Below are 22,864 nucleotides of genomic sequence, written 5' to 3'. Positions count from 1 at the left end.
GAAAGAACCAGATCTTGTATACAGGTGGCTGAAATGGGTTTCCTCCGCAGGGTGGCCGGGCTCTCCCTTAGAGATAGGGTGAGGAGCTCGGTCATCCTGGAGGAGATCAGAGTAGAGCCGCTGCTCCTCCGCATCGAGAGGAACCAGTTGAGGTGGCTCGGGCATCTGGTCAGGATGCCTCCTGGACCTCCCTGGAAGTGATCCAGTTTCTGTCCACAGGATCTGGTCAGGAAAGGGATCCCTCATCACTTCAGAGCCATCGTATGGCAGCTGCTGTGTAATGCCCAGAACATGTCCATCAAGGACCAGTACTCTGAACTCCTGAAGATGACGTCGCCATGCGAGAAGCTGATTCGCAGAGACATTGCCCGTACTTATCCTGAACACGAGTTCTTCAAGGAGAAGGACAGTTTGGGCCAGGAAGTGCTCTTCAACGTCATGAAGGTATGTCCTCTGTGTGCACAGATCCCAGTGAACCTTTAGGGAGAGATGAGAAACCAAATGTTCTTTTCCTCCTTCAGGCTTACTCTCTGGTGGACCGGGAGGTCGGGTATTGTCAGGGAAGTGCCTTCATTGTTGGTTTGCTTCTCATGCAGGTATAATCTGTTCACCAGCAAAGCATGCAGTCTACCATGGTGATGTCTGTTTAATGTTTGGATTAATGTCACGTTTTCCAGATGCCAGAAGAAGAAGCATTTTGTGTGTTTGTGAAGCTGATGCAGGATTACAGGTTACGCGAACTCTTCAAACCCAGTATGGCTGAACTGGGACTTTGTATGTACCAGTTTGAGTGCATGATCCAGGTAGATTCAGCACACAGTTTCCGTGTTAACACTTCCTCATTAAATCCTCCAGAACAGTGATTTAATCTGCAGGGTTTTCTCCTTTTACAGGAGCAACTCCCAGAGTTGCACATGCATTTCCAGGCTCAGAGCTTTCACACGTCCATGTACGCCTCCTCCTGGTTCCTCACCATCTTCCTGACCTCCTTCCCTCTACCCGTCGCCACCAGGATCTTTGACATCTTCATGTGTGAGGCAGGTTTCAGTTTCTTTTCATGTGCTGATTCACTGAAAGATGTTGGAGAATTTAGTCAAGTCGAAATGCATTTGAAAAGGTAATCCAACAGTGCCTCCTGCTGGCTAACGCCAGTCATTACAGTCAGCTAAACAGAAGATGGATTTTATCCCGGACCTATTTTTAAATAGTTGCCCCTTTTTTTTAACCCAACGTCTTACATGAGGTGGTCAGGCCTGTTTGTCTGAGAGCAGCAGCACATGGTTGCTGTCCTCTCTGTTCAGGGTTTGGAGATAGTTTTCCGTGTGGGGCTTGCCGTCCTGCAGATGAACCAGGCTGAGCTTGTCCAGCTCGACATGGAGGGAATGTTACAGGTAAAAAACCTGAACAGAACTTCTGCTCAGATTTAATGTCCACGCTGGGATCTGATGAAACCCTGATGGTCAGGATTGGTTCTGTCTGTTTGCCTGCTTCAGCACTTCCAGAAGGTCATCCCACACCAGCTGGACAGTGGACCGGAGAAGGTGATTCAGGCTGCATATCAAGTTAAATACAACGCCAAGAAGATGAAAAAGTGAGTCAGCAGCCAGGTTTTTGTCTTCTAGAGATAAAGTCTCAAAGCATTTCTTGCCATGTTCTGAAAACCAAAAAGTTGTTCTCAGTGATATAGGGAATAGTTACTGGCCGGATTGTGGTGCTGGTTGGCGTGAGAACGGTGTTGTCGACGGAAACCGCAGCAGTATTTGTCTGTTTAGCCGATGAACAGCAATGACTCTGCCTTGGCATGCAGCTTAAGCTGCTTCATTCAGATGCAGCGTGGGAAGGTTGTGATGATACAGGCTGGTGGTACTCTCCTGCTTTCATGCTCACAACACAGACCACCCCTTCCAGGCCCCTCACGACAATGTACAAACCTTCCTTTTTATGTTGACACTTTCTATGCCTCAGCTAAGACGGCCACAAGCGGGGGGTCATAGCTCTGTGTAAATTGAGCTGTTGTAGTAATACCATGAACAAATAAAGAAAAGACTAAATATAAACCTGCACTAATGGAATTAAAGTTTGCAGAAATCATAGATCATTAAAAACATCCAGGTGAAATTAGTCTGAGTATGAAGCAGGATGTGTCTGAAGCAGTCATTTTAGAACCTTTTTCAGAATGTGTTTCACTTCACAAGTGTTTGCACGGCTCGCGTATCCTGGGAGCTGATCACCCCTGGAGGGTACGGCCCACTGGGGGTCCGCTGAGTGTGATGGGCGGGGGGTTGGACCGACTGGACGCTCGTGTTCTTTAGCCAGATCAGAAGCGAGCGAGGTGGACATTGGAACTTCAGAGACAACGGGGAAAGGAAAAACGTTTTGTCCGCAAACCTAAATCCTTTCCTAAAATATACATCCACGTCAAGTTCCACCTGCCCAGCTGGCATATAGGAAAACACACTGCATATAGGAAAACACACTGCATATAGGAAAACAGGCTGCATATAGGAAAACACACTGCATATAGGAAAACACACTGCATATAGGAAAACAGACTGCATATAGGAAAACACACTGCATATAGGAAAACAGACTGCATATAGGAAAACACGCTGCATATAGTAAAACACACTGCATATAGGAAAACAGACTGCATATAGGAAAACACGCTGCATATAGGAAAACAGGCTGCATATAGGAAAACACGCTGCATATAGGAAAACAGACTGCATATAGGAAAACACGCTGCATATAGGAAAACACACTGCATATAGGAAAACACACTGCATATAGGAAAACAGACTGCATATAGGAAAACACGCTGCATATAGGAAAACAGGCTGCATATAGGAAAACAGGCTGCATATAGGAAAACAGACTGCATATAGGAAAACAGGCTGCATATAGGAAAACACGCTGCATATAGGAAAACACGCTGCATATAGGAAAACAGACTGCATATAGGAAAACAGACTGCATATAGGAAAACAGACTGCATATAGGAAAACAGGCTGCATATAGGAAAACACGCTGCATATAGGAAAACACGCTGCATATAGGAAAACAGGCTGCATATAGGAAAACACGCTGCATATAGGAAAACAGACTGCATATAGGAAAACAGACTGCATATAGGAAAACAGACTGCATATAGGAAAACAGACTGCATATAGGAAAACAGACTGCATATAGGAAAACAGGCTGCATATAGGAAAACACGCTGCATATAGGAAAACACACTGCATATAGGAAAACACACTGCATATAGGAAAACACGCTGCATATAGGAAAACACGCTGCATATAGGAAAACACGCTGCATATAGGAAAACACGCTGCATATAGGAAAACACACTGCATATAGGAAAACACACTGCATATAGGAAAACAGGCTGCATATAGGAAAACACACTGCATATAGGAAAACACGCTGCATATAGGAAAACAGACTGCATATAGGAAAACAGACTGCATATAGGAAAACACGCTGCATATAGGAAAACACACTGCATATAGGAAAACACGCTGCATATAGGAAAACAGACTGCATATAGGAAAACACGCTGCATATAGGAAAACACGCTGCATATAGGAAAACAGGCTGCATGTAGGAAAACACGCTGCATATAGGAAAACAGGCTGCATATAGGAAAACAGACTGCATATAGGAAAACAGACTGCATATAGGAAAACACACTGCATATAGGAAAACACGCTGCATATAGTAAAACAGGCTGCATGTAGGAAAACACGCTGCATATAGGAAAACAGGCTGCATATAGGAAAACAGACTGCATATAGGAAAACAGACTGCATATAGGAAAACACACTGCATATAGGAAAACAGGCTGCATATAGGAAAACAGGCTGCATATAGGAAAACACACTGCATATAGGAAAACACGCTGCATATAGGAAAACAGGCTGCATGTAGGAAAACACGCTGCATATAGGAAAACAGGCTGCATATAGGAAAACAGACTGCATATAGGAAAACAGACTGCATATAGGAAAACACACTGCATATAGAAAAACACGCTGCATATATGAAAACAGGCTGCATATATGAAAACACGCTGCATATAGGAAAACACGCTGCATATAGGAAAACAGGCTGCATATAGGAAAACAGACTGCATATAGGAAAACACACTGCATATAGGAAAACACGCTGCATATAGGAAAACAGGCTGCATGTAGGAAAACACGCTGCATATAGGAAAACAGGCTGCATATAGGAAAACAGACTGCATATAGGAAAACAGACTGCATATAGGAAAACAGGCTGCATAAAGGAAAACACGCTGCATATAGGAAAACACACTGCATATAGGAAAACACGCTGCATATAGGAAAACACGCTGCATATAGGAAAACAGACTGCATATAGGAAAACAGACTGCATATAGGAAAACAGACTGCATATAGGAAAACACGCTGCATATAGGAAAACAGGCTGCATATAGGAAAACACGCTGCATATAGGAAAACACGCTGCATATTGGAAAACACGCTGCATATAGGAAAACAGGCTGCATATAGGAAAACAGGCTGCATATAGGAAAACAGGCTGCATATAGGAAAACACGCTGCATATAGGAAAACAGGCTGCATGTAGGAAAACACGCTGCATATAGGAAAACAGGCTGCATATAGGAAAACAGACTGCATATAGGAAAACAGACTGCATATAGGAAAACACACTGCATATAGGAAAACAGGCTGCATATATGAAAACAGGCTGCATATAGGAAAACACGCTGCATATAGGAAAACAGGCTGCATATAGGAAAACAGGCTGCATATAGGAAAACAGACTGCATATAGGAAAACACACTGCATATAGGAAAACACACTGCATATAGGAAAACAGACTGCATATAGGAAAACAGGCTGCATAAAGGAAAACACGCTGCATATAGGAAAACACACTGCATATAGGAAAACACGCTGCATATAGGAAAACACGCTGCATATAGGAAAACAGACTGCATATAGGAAAACAGACTGCATATAGGAAAACAGACTGCATATAGGAAAACACGCTGCATATAGGAAAACAGGCTGCATATAGGAAAACACGCTGCATATAGGAAAACACGCTGCATATTGGAAAACACGCTGCATATAGGAAAACAGGCTGCATATAGGAAAACAGGCTGCATATAGGAAAACAGACTGCATATAGGAAAACAGACTGCATATAGGAAAACAGACTGCATATAGGAAAACAGACTGCATATAGGAAAACACACTGCATATAGGAAAACAGGCTGCATATATGAAAACACACTGCATATAGGAAAACAGGCTGCATATAGGAAAACAGGCTGCATATAGGAAAACAGGCTGCATATAGGAAAACACACTGCATATAGGAAAACACACTGCATATAGGAAAACAGGCTGCATATAGGAAAACAGGCTGCATATAGGAAAACACGCTGCATATAGGAAAACAGGCTGCATATAGGAAAACAGACTGCATATAGGAAAACACACTGCATATAGGAAAACACGCTGCATATAGGAAAACACGCTGCATATAGGAAAACACACTGCATATAGGAAAACAGGCTGCATATAGGAAAACAGGCTGCATATAGGAAAACAGGCTGCATATAGGAAAACAGACTGCATATAGGAAAACAGGCTGCATATAGGAAAACAGGCTGCATATAGGAAAACAGGCTGCATATAGGAAAACACACTGCATATAGGAAAACACGCTGCATATAGGAAAACAGGCTGCATATAGGAAAACAGGCTGCATATAGGAAAACAGACTGCATATAGGAAAACAGGCTGCATATAGAAAAACACACTGCATATAGGAAAACACGCTGCATATAGGAAAACACGCTGCATATAGGAAAACAGGCTGCATATAGGAAAACAGGCTGCATATAGGAAAACACACTGCATATAGGAACACACGCTGCATATAGGAAAACACGCTGCATATAAGAAAACACGCTGCATATAGGAAAACAGGCTGCATATAGGAAAACAGACTGCATATAGGAAAACACGCTGCATATAGGAAAACACACTGCATATAGGAAAACAGGCTGCATATAGGAAAACAGACTGCATATAGGAAAACACACTGCATATAGGAAAACACGCTGCATATAGGAAAACAGGCTGCATGTAGGAAAACACGCTGCATATAGGAAAACAGGCTGCATATAGGAAAACAGACTGCATATAGGAAAACAGACTGCATATAGGAAAACACACTGCATATAGGAAAACACGCTGCATATATGAAAACAGGCTGCATATATGAAAACACGCTGCATATAGGAAAACACGCTGCATATAGGAAAACACACTGCATATAGGAAAACAGGCTGCATATAGGAAAACACACTGCATATAGGAACACACGCTGCATATAGGAAAACACGCTGCATATAAGAAAACACGCTGCATATAGGAAAACAGGCTGCATATAGGAAAACAGACTGCATATAGGAAAACACGCTGCATATAGGAAAACACGCTGCATATAGGAAAACAGGCTGCATATAGGAAAACAGGCTGCATATAGGAAAACACACTGCATATAGGAACACACGCTGCATATAGGAAAACACGCTGCATATAAGAAAACACGCTGCATATAGGAAAACAGGCTGCATATAGGAAAACAGACTGCATATAGGAAAACACGCTGCATATAGGAAAACACACTGCATATAGGAAAACAGGCTGCATATAGGAAAACAGACTGCATATAGGAAAACACACTGCATATAGGAAAACACGCTGCATATAGGAAAACAGGCTGCATGTAGGAAAACACGCTGCATATAGGAAAACAGGCTGCATATAGGAAAACAGACTGCATATAGGAAAACAGACTGCATATAGGAAAACACACTGCATATAGGAAAACACGCTGCATATATGAAAACAGGCTGCATATATGAAAACACGCTGCATATAGGAAAACACGCTGCATATAGGAAAACACACTGCATATAGGAAAACAGGCTGCATGTAGGAAAACACGCTGCATATAGGAAAACAGGCTGCATATAGGAAAACAGACTGCATATAGGAAAACAGACTGCATATAGGAAAACAGGCTGCATAAAGGAAAACACGCTGCATATAGGAAAACACACTGCATATAGGAAAACACGCTGCATATAGGAAAACACGCTGCATATAGGAAAACAGACTGCATATAGGAAAACAGACTGCATATAGGAAAACAGACTGCATATAGGAAAACACGCTGCATATAGGAAAACAGGCTGCATATAGGAAAACACGCTGCATATAGGAAAACACGCTGCATATTGGAAAACACGCTGCATATAGGAAAACAGGCTGCATATAGGAAAACAGGCTGCATATAGGAAAACACGCTGCATATAGGAAAACAGGCTGCATGTAGGAAAACACGCTGCATATAGGAAAACAGGCTGCATATAGGAAAACAGACTGCATATAGGAAAACAGACTGCATATAGGAAAACACACTGCATATAGGAAAACAGGCTGCATATATGAAAACAGGCTGCATATAGGAAAACACGCTGCATATAGGAAAACAGGCTGCATATAGGAAAACAGGCTGCATATAGGAAAACAGACTGCATATAGGAAAACACACTGCATATAGGAAAACACACTGCATATAGGAAAACAGGCTGCATGTAGGAAAACACGCTGCATATAGGAAAACACGCTGCATATAGGAAAACAGACTGCATATAGGAAAACAGACTGCATATAGGAAAACAGGCTGCATAAAGGAAAACACGCTGCATATAGGAAAACACACTGCATATAGGAAAACACGCTGCATATAGGAAAACACGCTGCATATAGGAAAACAGACTGCATATAGGAAAACAGACTGCATATAGGAAAACAGACTGCATATAGGAAAACACGCTGCATATAGGAAAACAGGCTGCATATAGGAAAACACGCTGCATATAGGAAAACACGCTGCATATTGGAAAACACGCTGCATATAGGAAAACAGGCTGCATATAGGAAAACAGGCTGCATATAGGAAAACAGGCTGCATATAGGAAAACAGACTGCATATAGGAAAACAGACTGCATATAGGAAAACAGACTGCATATAGGAAAACACACTGCACATAGGAAAACAGGCTGCATATAGGAAAACACACTGCATATAGGAAAACACACTGCATATAGGAAAACAGGCTGCATATAGGAAAACAGGCTGCATATAGGAAAACACGCTGCATATAGGAAAACAGGCTGCATATAGGAAAACAGACTGCATATAGGAAAACACACTGCATATAGGAAAACACGCTGCATATAGGAAAACACACTGCATATAGGAAAACACACTGCATATAGGAAAACACACTGCATATAGGAAAACAGGCTGCATATAGGAAAACAGGCTGCATATAGGAAAACAGGCTGCATATAGGAAAACAGACTGCATATAGGAAAACAGGCTGCATATAGGAAAACAGGCTGCATATAGGAAAACACACTGCATATAGGAAAACACGCTGCATATAGGAAAACAGGCTGCATATAGGAAAACAGGCTGCATATAGGAAAACAGACTGCATATAGGAAAACAGGCTGCATATAGAAAAACACACTGCATATAGGAAAACACGCTGCATATAGGAAAACAGGCTGCATATAGGAAAACAGGCTGCATATAGGAAAACAGGCTGCATATAGGAAAACACGCTGCATATAGGAACACACGCTGCATATAGGAACACACGCTGCATATAGGAAAACACGCTGCATATAGGAAAACACGCTGCATATAGGAAAACAGGCTGCATATAGGAAAACAGACTGCATATAGGAAAACAGACTGCATATAGGAAAACACGCTGCATATAGGAAAACACGCTGCATATAGGAAAACAGACTGCATATAGGAAAACACGCTGCATATAGGAAAACACGCTGCATATAGGAAAACAGACTGCATATAGGAAAACACGCTGCATATAGGAAAACAGACGGCATATAGGAAAACAGGCTGCATATAGGAAAACAGGCTGCATATAGGAAAACACACTGCATATAGGAAAACACACTGCATATAGGAAAACACACTGCATATAGGAAAACAGGCTGCATATAGGAAAACACACTGCATATAGGAAAACACGCTGCATATAGGAAAACAGGCTGCATATAGGAAAACAGGCTGCATATAGGAAAACACACTGCATATAGGAAAACACACTGCATATAGGAAAACACACTGCATATAGGAAAACAGGCTGCATATAGGAAAACACACTGCATATAGGAAAACACACTGCATATAGGAAAACACGCTGCATATAGGAAAACACGCTGCATATAGGAAAGCAGACTGCATATAGGAAAAAAGACTGCATATAGGAAAACAGACTGCATATAAGAAAACACGCTGCATATAGGAAAACAGACTGCATATAGGAAAACAGGCTGCATATAGGAAAACAGGCTGCATATAGGAAAACACGCTGCATGTAGGAAAACAGGCTGCATGTAGGAAAACACGCTGCATATAGGAAAACAGGCTGCATATAGGAACACACGCTGCATATAGGAAAACACGCTGCATATAGGAAAACAGGCTGCATATAGGAAAACAGACTGCATATAGGAAAACACGCTGCATATAGGAAAACAGACGGCATATAGGAAAACAGGCTGCATATAGGAAAACAGGCTGCATATAGGAAAACAGGCTGCATATAGGAAAACACACTGCATATAGGAAAACACACTGCATATAGGAAAACAGGCTGCATATAGGAAAACAGGCTGCATATAGGAAAACACACTGCATATAGGAACACACTCTGCATATAGGAAAACACGCTGCATATAGGAAAACACGCTGCATATAGGAAAACACGCTGCATATAGGAAAACAGACTGCATATAGGAAAACACGCTGCATATAGGAAAACACACTGCATATAGGAAAACAGACTGCATATAGGAAAACAGACTGCATATAGGAAAACACGCTGCATATAGGAAAACAGGCTGCATATAGGAAAACACGCTGCATATAGGAAAACACGCTGCATATAGGAAAACACGCTGCATATAGGAAAACAGACTGCATATAGGAAAACAGACTGCATATAGGAAAACAGGCTGCATATAGGAAAACACGCTGCATATAGGAAAACACGCTGCATATAGGAAAACAGGCTGCATATAGGAAAACACGCTGCATATAGGAAAACAGACTGCATATAGGAAAACAGACTGCATATAGGAAAACAGACTGCATATAGGAAAACAGACTGCATATAGGAAAACAGACTGCATATAGGAAAACAGACTGCATATAGGAAAACACGCTGCATATAGGAAAACAGGCTGCATATAGGAAAACACGCTGCATATAGGAAAACACGCTGCATATTGGAAAACACGCTGCATATAGGAAAACAGGCTGCATATAGGAAAACAGGCTGCATATAGGAAAACACGCTGCATATAGGAAAACACGCTGCATATAGGAAAACACGCTGCATATAGGAAAACACACTGCATATAGGAAAACACACTGCATATAGCAAAACACACTGCATATAGGAAAACAGGCTGCATATAGGAAAACACACTGCATATAGGAAAACACGCTGCATATAGGAAAACAGACTGCATATAGGAAAACAGACTGCATATAGGAAAACACGCTGCATATAGGAAAACACACTGCATATAGGAAAACACGCTGCATATAGGAAAACAGACTGCATATAGGAAAACACGCTGCATATAGGAAAACACGCTGCATATAGGAAAACAGGCTGCATGTAGGAAAACACGCTGCATATAGGAAAACAGGCTGCATATAGGAAAACAGACTGCATATAGGAAAACAGACTGCATATAGGAAAACACACTGCATATAGGAAAACACGCTGCATATAGGAAAACAGGCTGCATGTTGGAAAACACGCTGCATATAGGAAAACAGGCTGCATATAGGAAAACAGACTGCATATAGGAAAACAGACTGCATATAGGAAAACACACTGCATATAGGAAAACAGGCTGCATATAGGAAAACAGGCTGCATATAGGAAAACACACTGCATATAGGAAAACACGCTGCATATAGGAAAACAGGCTGCATGTAGGAAAACACGCTGCATATAGGAAAACAGGCTGCATATAGGAAAACAGACTGCATATAGGAAAACAGACTGCATATAGGAAAACACACTGCATATAGGAAAACACGCTGCATATATGAAAACAGGCTGCATATATGAAAACACGCTGCATATAGGAAAACACGCTGCATATAGGAAAACACACTGCATATAGGAAAACAGGCTGCATGTAGGAAAACACGCTGCATATAGGAAAACAGGCTGCATATAGGAAAACAGACTGCATATAGGAAAACAGACTGCATATAGGAAAACAGGCTGCATAAAGGAAAACACGCTGCATATAGGAAAACACACTGCATATAGGAAAACACGCTGCATATAGGAAAACACGCTGCATATAGGAAAACAGACTGCATATAGGAAAACAGACTGCATATAGGAAAACAGGCTGCATATAGGAAAACACGCTGCATATAGGAAAACAGGCTGCATATAGGAAAACACGCTGCATATAGGAAAACACGCTGCATATTGGAAAACACGCTGCATATAGGAAAACAGGCTGCATATAGGAAAACAGGCTGCATATAGGAAAACACGCTGCATATAGGAAAACAGGCTGCATGTAGGAAAACACGCTGCATATAGGAAAACAGGCTGCATATAGGAAAACAGACTGCATATAGGAAAACAGACTGCATATAGGAAAACACACTGCATATAGGAAAACAGGCTGCATATATGAAAACAGGCTGCATATAGGAAAACACGCTGCATATAGGAAAACAGGCTGCATATAGGAAAACAGGCTGCATATAGGAAAACAGACTGCATATAGGAAAACACACTGCATATAGGAAAACACACTGCATATAGGAAAACAGGCTGCATGTAGGAAAACACGCTGCATATAGGAAAACAGGCTGCATATAGGAAAACAGACTGCATATAGGAAAACAGACTGCATATAGGAAAACAGGCTGCATAAAGGAAAACACGCTGCATATAGGAAAACACACTGCATATAGGAAAACACGCTGCATATAGGAAAACACGCTGCATATAGGAAAACAGACTGCATATAGGAAAACAGACTGCATATAGGAAAACAGACTGCATATAGGAAAACACGCTGCATATAGGAAAACAGGCTGCATATAGGAAAACACGCTGCATATAGGAAAACACGCTGCATATTGGAAAACACGCTGCATATAGGAAAACAGGCTGCATATAGGAAAACAGGCTGCATATAGGAAAACAGACTGCATATAGGAAAACAGACTGCATATAGGAAAACAGACTGCATATAGGAAAACACACTGCACATAGGAAAACAGGCTGCATATATGAAAACACACTGCATATAGGAAAACAGGCTGCATATAGGAAAACAGGCTGCATATAGGAAAACAGGCTGCATATAGGAAAACACACTGCATATAGGAAAACACACTGCATATAGGAAAACAGGCTGCATATAGGAAAACAGGCTGCATATAGGAAAACACGCTGCATATAGGAAAACAGGCTGCATATAGGAAAACAGACTGCATATAGGAAAACACACTGCATATAGGAAAACACGCTGCATATAGGAAAACACACTGCATATAGGAAAACACACTGCATATAGGAAAACAGGCTGCATATAGGAAAACAGGCTGCATATAGGAAAACAGGCTGCATATAGGAAAACAGACTGCATATAGGAAAACAGGCTGCATATAGGAAAACAGGCTGCATATAGGAAAACACACTGCATATAGGAAAACAGGCTGCATATAGGAAAACAGGCTGCATATAGGAAAACAGGCTGCATATAGGAAAACAGGCTGCATATAGGAAAACAGACTGCATATAGGAAAACAGGCTGCATATAGGAAAACAGGCTGCATATAGGAAAACAGGCTGCATATAGGAAAACACACTGCATATAGGAAAACACGCTGCATATAGGAAAACAGGCTGCATATAGGAAAACAGGCTGCATATAGGAAAACAGGCTGCATATAGGAAAACAGACTGCATATAGAAAAACACACTGCATATAGGAAAACAGGCTGCATATAGGAAAACAGGCTGCATATAGGAAAACAGGCTGCATATAGGAAAACACACTGCATATAGGAACACACGCTGCATATAGGAAAACACGCTGCATATAGGAAAACACGCTGCATATAGGAAAACAGGCTGCATATAGGAAAACAGACTGCATATAGGAAAACACGCTGCATATAGGAAAACACGCTGCATATAGGAAAACACGCTGCATATAGGAAAACACGCTGCATATAGGAAAACACGCTGCATATAGGAAAACAGACTGCATATAGGAAAACACGCTGCATATAGGAAAACAGACGGCATATAGGAAAACAGGCTGCATATAGGAAAACAGGCTGCATATAGGAAAACACACTGCATATAGGAAAACACACTGCATATAGGAAAACACACTGCATATAGGAAAACAGGCTGCATATAGGAAAACACACTGCATATAGGAAAACACGCTGCATATAGGAAAACACGCTGCATATAGGAAAACACGCTGCATATAGGAAAGCAGACTGCATATAGGAAAAAAGACTGCATATAGGAAAACAGACTGCATATAAGAAAACACGCTGCATATAGGAAAACAGACTGCATATAGGAAAACAGGCTGCATATAGGAAAACAGGCTGCATATAGGAAAACACGCTGCATGTAGGAAAACAGGCTGCATGTAGGAAAACACGCTGCATATAGGAAAACAGGCTGCATATAGGAACACACGCTGCATATAGGAAAACACGCTGCATATAGGAAAACAGGCTGCATATAGGAAAACAGACTGCATATAGGAAAACACGCTGCATATAGGAAAACAGACGGCATATAGGAAAACAGGCTGCATATAGGAAAACAGGCTGCATATAGGAAAACAGGCTGCATATAGGAAAACACACTGCATATAGGAAAACACACTGCATATAGGAAAACAGGCTGCATATAGGAAAACACACTGCATATAGGAAAACACGCTGCATATAGGAAAACACGCTGCATATAGGAAAACACGCTGCATATAGGAAAGCAGACTGCATATAGGAAAAAAGACTGCATATAGGAAAACAGACTGCATATAAGAAAACACGCTGCATATAGGAAAACAGACTGCATATAGGAAAACAGGCTGCATATAGGAAAACAGGCTGCATATAGGAAAACACGCTGCATGTAGGAAAACAGGCTGCATGTAGGAAAACACGCTGCATATAGGAAAACAGACTGCATATAGGAAAACAGGCTGCATATAGGAAAACACGCTGCATATAGGAAAACACGCTGCATATAGGAACACACGCTGCATATAGGAAAACACGCTGCATATAGGAAAACAGGCTGCATATAGGAAAACACGCTGCATATAGGAAAACACGCTGCATATAGGAAAACAGGCTGCATATAGGAAAACACGCTGCATATAGGAAAACAGGCTGCATATAGGAAAACACACTGCATATAGGAAAACACGCTGCATATAGGAAAACAGACTGCATATAGGAGAACACGCTGCATATAGGAAAACAGACTGCATATAGGAAAACAGGCTGCATATAGGAAAACACGCTGCATGTAGGAAAACAGACTGCATATAGGAGAACACGCATATAGGAAAAAAGACTGCATATAGGAAAACAGACTGCATATAAGAAAACACGCTGCATATAGGAAAACAGACTGCATATAGGAAAACAGGCTGCATATAGCAAAACAGGCTGCATATAGGAAAACAGGCTGCATATAGGAACACACGCTGCATATAGGAAAACACGCTGCATATAGGAAAACAGGCTGCATGTAGGAAAACAGGCTGCATATAGGAACACACGCTGCATGTAGGAAAACAGGCTGCATGTAGGAAAACACGCTGCATATAGGAAAACAGGCTGCATATAGGAACACACGCTGCATATAGGAAAACACGCTGCATATAGGAAAACAGGCTGCATATAGGAAAACACGCTGCATATAGGAAAACACGCTGCATATAGGAAAACACGCTGCATATAGGAAAACAGGCTGCATATAGGAAAACACACTGCATATAGGAAAACAGGCTGCATGTAGGAAAACACGCTACATGTAGGAAAACAGGCTGCATGTAGGAAAACACGCTACATGTAGGAAAACACGCTGCATATAGGAAAACACGCTGCATATAGAAAAACAGGCTGCATATAGGAAAACACACTGCATATAGGAAAACACACTGCATATAGGAAAACAGGCTGCATATAGGAAAACACACTGCATATAGGAAAACACACTGCATATAGGAAAACACACTGCATATAGGAAAACAGGCTGCATATAGGAACACACGCTGCATATAGGAAAACACGCTGCATATAGGAAAACAGGCTGCATATAGGAACACACGCTGCATATAGGAAAACACGCTGCATATAGGAAAACACACTGCATATAGAAAAACAGGCTGCATATAGGAAAACAGACTGCATATAGGAAAACACGATGCATATAGGAAAACAGGCTGCATATAGGAAAACAGACTGCATATAGGAAAACACGCTGCATATAGGAAAACACACTGCATATAGGAAAACACACTGCATATAGGAAAACACGCTGCATATAGGAAAACACGCTGCATATAGGAAAACACACTGCATATAGGAAAACACGCTGCATATAGGAAAACACGCTGCATATAGGAAAACACGCTGCATATAGGAAAACACGCTGCATATAGGAAAACAGGCTGCATATAGGAAAACACACTGCATATAGGAAAACACACTGCATATAGGAAAACAGGCTGCATATAGGAAAACACACTGCATATAGGAAAACACGCTGCATATAGGAAAACACGCTGCATATAGGAAAACACACTGCATATAGGAAAACACACTGCATATAGGAAAACACGCTGCATATAGGAAAACACGCTGCATATAGGAAAACAGGCTGCATATAGGAAAACACGCTGCATATAGGAAAACAGGCTGCATATAGGAAAACAGACTGCATATAGGAAAACACGCTGCATATAGGATAACAGACTGCATATAGGATAACACGCTGCATATAGGAAAACACGCTGCATATAGGAAAACAGGCTGCATATAGGAAAACACGCTGCATATAGGATAACAGACTGCATATAGGAAAACATGCTGCATATAGGAAAACAGGCTGCATATAGGAAAACAGGCTGCATATAGGAAAACACGCTGCATATAGGAAAACAGACTGCATATAGGAAAACAGGCTGCATATAGGAAAACAGACGGCATATAGGAAAACAGGCTGCATATAGGAAAACAGACTGCATATAGGAAAACACGCTGCATATAGGAAAACAGACTGCATATAGGAGAACACGCTGCATATAGGAAAACAGACTGCATATAGGAAAACAGGCTGCATATAGGAAAACACGCTGCATATAGGAAAACAGACTGCATATAGGAAAACAGGCTGCATATAGGAAAACAGGCTGCATATAGGAAAACAGGCTGCATATAGGAAAACAGACTGCATATAGGAAAACACGCTGCATATAGGAAAACAGACTGCATATAGGAGAACACGCTGCATATAGGAAAACACGCTGCATATAGGAAAGCAGACTGCATATAGGAAAAAAGACTGCATATAGGAAAACAGACTGCATATAGGAAAACAGACTGCATATAGGAAAACAGACTGCATATAGGAAAACAGACTGCATATAGGAAAACAGACTGCATATAGGAAAACAGACTGCATATAGGAAAACAGACTGCATATAGGAAAACAGGCTGCATATAGGAAAACAGACTGCATATAGGAAAACAGGCTGCATATAGGAAAACAGGCTGCATATAGGAAAACACGCTGCATGTAGGAAAACAGGCTGCATGTAGGAAAACACGCTGCATATAGGAAAACAGGCTGCATATAGGAACACACGCTGCATATAGGAAAACACGCTGCATATAGGAAAACACGCTGCATATAGGAAAACAGGCTGCATATAGGAAAACACGCTGCATATAGGAAAACAGGCTGCATATAGGAAAACAGGCTGCATATAGGAAAACACGCTGCATATAGGAAAACAGGCTGCATGTAGGAAAACACGCTGCATGTAGGAAAACACGCTGCATATAGGAAAACACGCTGCATATAGAAAAACAGGCTGCATGTAGGAAAACACGCTGCATATAGGAAAACACGCTGCATATAGAAAAACAGGCTGCATATAGGAAAACACACTGCATATAGGAAAACAGGCTGCATATAGGAAAACACACTGCATATAGGAAAACACACTGCATATAGGAAAACACACTGCATATAGGAAAACACACTGCATATAGGAAAACACTCTGCATATAGGAAAACAGGCTGCATATAGGAAAACACGCTGCATATAGGAAAACAGGCTGCATATAGGAAAACAGGCTGCATATAGGAAAACACGCTGCATATAGGAAAACAGGCTGCATATAGGAAAACAGGCTGCATATAGGAAAACACGCTGCATATAGGAAAACAGGCTGCATGTAGGAAAACACGCTGCATGTAGGAAAACACGCTGCATATAGAAAAACAGGCTGCATATAGAAAAACACACTGCATATAGGAAAACACGCTGCATATAGGAAAACACACTGCATATAGGAAAACACACTGCATATAGGAAAACACGCTGCATATAGGAAAACACGCTGCATATAGGAAAACACACTGCATATAGGAAAACACGCTGCATATAGGAAAACACGCTGCATATAGAAAAACAGGCTGCATATAGGAAAACACTCTGCATATAGGAAAACAGGCTGCATATAGGAAAACACGCTGCATATAGGAAAACAGGCTGCATATAGGAAAACAGGCTGCATATAGGAAAACACGCTGCATATAGGAAAACAGGCTGCATATAGGAAAACAGGCTGCATATAGGAAAACACGCTGCATATAGGAAAACAGGCTGCATGTAGGAAAACACGCTGCATGTAGGAAAACACGCTGCATATAGAAAAACAGGCTGCATATAGAAAAACACACTGCATATAGGAAAACACGCTGCATATAGGAAAACACACTGCATATAGGAAAACACACTGCATATAGGAAAACACGCTGCATATAGGAAAACACGCTGCATATAGGAAAACACACTGCATATAGGAAAACACGCTGCATATAGGAAAACACGCTGCATATAGGAAAACACACTGCATATAGGAAAACACACTGCATATAGGAAAACACGCTGCATATAGGAAAACACGCTGCATATAGGAAAACACGCTGCATATAGGAAAACACGCTGCATATAGAAAAACAGGCTGCATATAGGAAAACACACTGCATATAGGAAAACACACTGCATATAGGAAAACAGGCTGCATATAGGAAAACACACTGCATATAGGAAAACACACTGCATATAGGAAAACACACTGCATATAGGAAAACAGGCTGCATATAGGAACACACGCTGCATATAGGAAAACACGCTGCATATAGGAAAACAGGCTGCATATAGGAACACACGCTGCATATAGGAAAACACGCTGCATATAGGAAAACACACTGCATATAGAAAAACAGGCTGCATATAGGAAAACAGACTGCATATAGGAAAACACGATGCATATAGGAAAACAGGCTGCATATAGGAAAACAGACTGCATATAGGAAAACACGCTGCATATAGGAAAACACACTGCATATAGGAAAACACACTGCATATAGGAAAACACGCTGCATATAGGAAAACACGCTGCATATAGGAAAACACACTGCATATAGGAAAACACGCTGCATATAGGAAAACACGCTGCATATAGGAAAACACGCTGCATATAGGAAAACACGCTGCATATAGGAAAACAGGCTGCATATAGGAAAACACACTGCATATAGGAAAACACACTGCATATAGGAAAACAGGCTGCATATAGGAAAACACACTGCATATAGGAAAACACGCTGCATATAGGAAAACACGCTGCATATAGGAAAACACACTGCATATAGGAAAACACACTGCATATAGGAAAACACGCTGCATATAGGAAAACACGCTGCATATAGGAAAACAGGCTGCATATAGGAAAACACGCTGCATATAGGAAAACAGGCTGCATATAGGAAAACAGACTGCATATAGGAAAACACGCTGCATATAGGATAACAGACTGCATATAGGATAACACGCTGCATATAGGAAAACACGCTGCATATAGGAAAACAGGCTGCATATAGGAAAACACGCTGCATATAGGATAACAGACTGCATATAGGAAAACATGCTGCATATAGGAAAACAGGCTGCATATAGGAAAACAGGCTGCATATAGGAAAACACGCTGCATATAGGAAAACAGACTGCATATAGGAAAACAGGCTGCATATAGGAAAACAGACGGCATATAGGAAAACAGGCTGCATATAGGAAAACAGACTGCATATAGGAAAACACGCTGCATATAGGAAAACAGACTGCATATAGGAGAACACGCTGCATATAGGAAAACAGACTGCATATAGGAAAACAGGCTGCATATAGGAAAACACGCTGCATATAGGAAAACAGACTGCATATAGGAAAACAGGCTGCATATAGGAAAACAGGCTGCATATAGGAAAACAGGCTGCATATAGGAAAACAGACTGCATATAGGAAAACACGCTGCATATAGGAAAACAGACTGCATATAGGAGAACACGCTGCATATAGGAAAACACGCTGCATATAGGAAAGCAGACTGCATATAGGAAAAAAGACTGCATATAGGAAAACAGACTGCATATAGGAAAACAGACTGCATATAGGAAAACAGACTGCATATAGGAAAACAGACTGCATATAGGAAAACAGACTGCATATAGGAAAACAGACTGCATATAGGAAAACAGGCTGCATATAGGAAAACAGACTGCATATAGGAAAACAGGCTGCATATAGGAAAACAGGCTGCATATAGGAAAACACGCTGCATGTAGGAAAACAGGCTGCATGTAGGAAAACACGCTGCATATAGGAAAACAGGCTGCATATAGGAACACACGCTGCATATAGGAAAACACGCTGCATATAGGAAAACACGCTGCATATAGGAAAACAGGCTGCATATAGGAAAACACGCTGCATATAGGAAAACAGGCTGCATATAGGAAAACAGGCTGCATATAGGAAAACACGCTGCATATAGGAAAACAGGCTGCATGTAGGAAAACACGCTGCATGTAGGAAAACACGCTGCATATAGGAAAACACGCTGCATATAGAAAAACAGGCTGCATGTAGGAAAACACGCTGCATATAGGAAAACACGCTGCATATAGAAAAACAGGCTGCATATAGGAAAACACACTGCATATAGGAAAACAGGCTGCATATAGGAAAACACACTGCATATAGGAAAACACACTGCATATAGGAAAACACACTGCATATAGGAAAACACACTGCATATAGGAAAACACTCTGCATATAGGAAAACAGGCTGCATATAGGAAAACACGCTGCATATAGGAAAACAGGCTGCATATAGGAAAACAGGCTGCATATAGGAAAACACGCTGCATATAGGAAAACAGGCTGCATATAGGAAAACAGGCTGCATATAGGAAAACACGCTGCATATAGGAAAACAGGCTGCATGTAGGAAAACACGCTGCATGTAGGAAAACACGCTGCATATAGAAAAACACACTGCATATAGGAAAACACGCTGCATATAGGAAAACACACTGCATATAGGAAAACACACTGCATATAGGAAAACACGCTGCATATAGGAAAACACGCTGCATATAGGAAAACACACTGCATATAGGAAAACACGCTGCATATAGGAAAACACGCTGCATATAGGAAAACACACTGCATATAGGAAAACACACTGCATATAGGAAAACACGCTGCATATAGGAAAACACGCTGCATATAGGAAAACACGCTGCATATAGGAAAACACGCTGCATATAGGAAAACAGGCTGCATATAGGAAAACACGCTGCATATAGGAAAACAGACTGCATATAGGAAAACACTCTGCATATAGGATAACAGACTGCATATAGGATAACACGCTGCATATAGGAAAACACACTGCATATAGGAAAACACGCTGCATATAGGAAAACAGACTGCATATAGGAAAACACGCTGCATATAGAAAAACAGGCTGCATATAGGAAAACACACTGCATATAGGAAAACAGGCTGCATATAGGAAAACACACTGCATATAGGAAAACACACTGCATATAGGAAAACACACTGCATATAGGAAAACACGCTGCATATAGGAAAACAGGCTGCATATAGGAACACACGCTGCATATAGGAAAACACGCTGCATATAGGAAAACACGCTGCATATAGGAAAACAGGCTGCATATAGGAAAACAGACTGCATATAGGAAAACACGCTGCATATAGGAAAACACACTGCATATAGGAAAACACACTGCATATAGGAAAACACGCTGCATATAGGAAAACACGCTGCATATAGGAAAACACACTGCATATAGGAAAACACGCTGCATATAGGAAAACACGCTGCATATAGGAAAACAGGCTGCATATAGGAAAACAGACTGCATATAGGAAAACACGCGGCATATAGGAAAACACGCTGCATATAGGAAAACACGCTGCATATAGGAAAACAGGCTGCATATAGGAAAACACGCTGCATATAGGAAAACAGGCTGCATATAGGAAAACAGACTGCATATAGGAAAACACGCTGCATATAGGATAACAGACTGCATATAGGATAACACGCTGCATATAGGAAAACACGCTGCATATAGGAAAACAGGCTGCATATAGGAAAACAGACTGCATATAGGAAAACACGCTGCATATAGGAAAACACACTGCATATACGAAAACACACTGCATATAGGAAAACACGCTGCATATAGGAAAACAGGCTGCATATAGGAAAACAGACTGCATATATGAAAACACGCTGCATATAGGAAAACACACTGCATATAGGAAAACAGGCTGCATATAGGAAAACAGACGGCATATAGGAAAACAGGCTGCATATAGGAAAACACACTGCATATAGGAAAACACGCTGCATATAGGAAAACAGGCTGCATATAGGAAAACAGACTGCATATAGGAAAACACGCTGCATATAGGAAAACAGGCTGCATATAGGAAAACAGGCTGCATATAGGAAAACACACTGCATATAGGAAAACACACTGCATATAGGAAAACAGGCTGCATATAGGAAAACACGCTGCATATAGGAAAACAGGCTGCATATAGGAAAACAGACTGCATGTAGGAAAACAGACTGCATATAGGAAAACAGACTGCATATAGGAAAACACACTGCATATAGGAAAACACACTGCATATAGGAAAACAGACGGCATATAGGAAAACAGGCTGCATATAGGAAAACACGCTGCATATAGGAAAACACACTGCATATAGGAAAACAGACGGCATATAGGAAAACAGACTGCATATAGGAAAACAGACTGCATATAGGAAAACACGCTGCATATAGGAAAACACACTGCATATAGGAAAACAGGCTGCATGTAGGAAAACAGACGGCATATAGGAAAACAGGCTGCATATAGGAAAACAGGCTGCATCTAGGAAAACAGGCTGCATATAGGAAAACACGCTGCATATAGGAAAACAGGCTGCATATAGGAAAACAGACTGCATATAGGAAAACAGACTGC

General features: G+C 41.2%; 1 protein-coding gene across 1 annotated transcript in view; it reads left to right on the top strand.

Annotated features, from left to right (window-relative positions):
- Nucleotides 1-223: 223 nt before the first annotated feature.
- The window catches only part of evi5b (ecotropic viral integration site 5b), a 381,555-nt gene continuing 358,914 nt past the window's right edge, over nt 224-22,864 (top strand). The window contains exons 1-6 of the mRNA XM_079245478.1: nt 224-444; nt 522-596; nt 678-803; nt 894-1,037; nt 1,302-1,391; nt 1,494-1,591. Of these exons, the coding sequence (XP_079101604.1) occupies nt 292-444; nt 522-596; nt 678-803; nt 894-1,037; nt 1,302-1,391; nt 1,494-1,591 (686 nt within the window). The 5' untranslated portion in view covers nt 224-291. The remainder of the gene's footprint in view (nt 445-521; nt 597-677; nt 804-893; nt 1,038-1,301; nt 1,392-1,493; nt 1,592-22,864) is intronic.

Source organism: Telmatherina bonti (genome assembly GCF_933228915.1).
Source record: "Telmatherina bonti genome assembly, chromosome: 8".
Taxonomy (NCBI): Eukaryota; Metazoa; Chordata; class Actinopteri; order Atheriniformes; family Telmatherinidae; genus Telmatherina; species Telmatherina bonti.
This window is presented reverse-complemented; position numbering and strand designations above follow the sequence as displayed.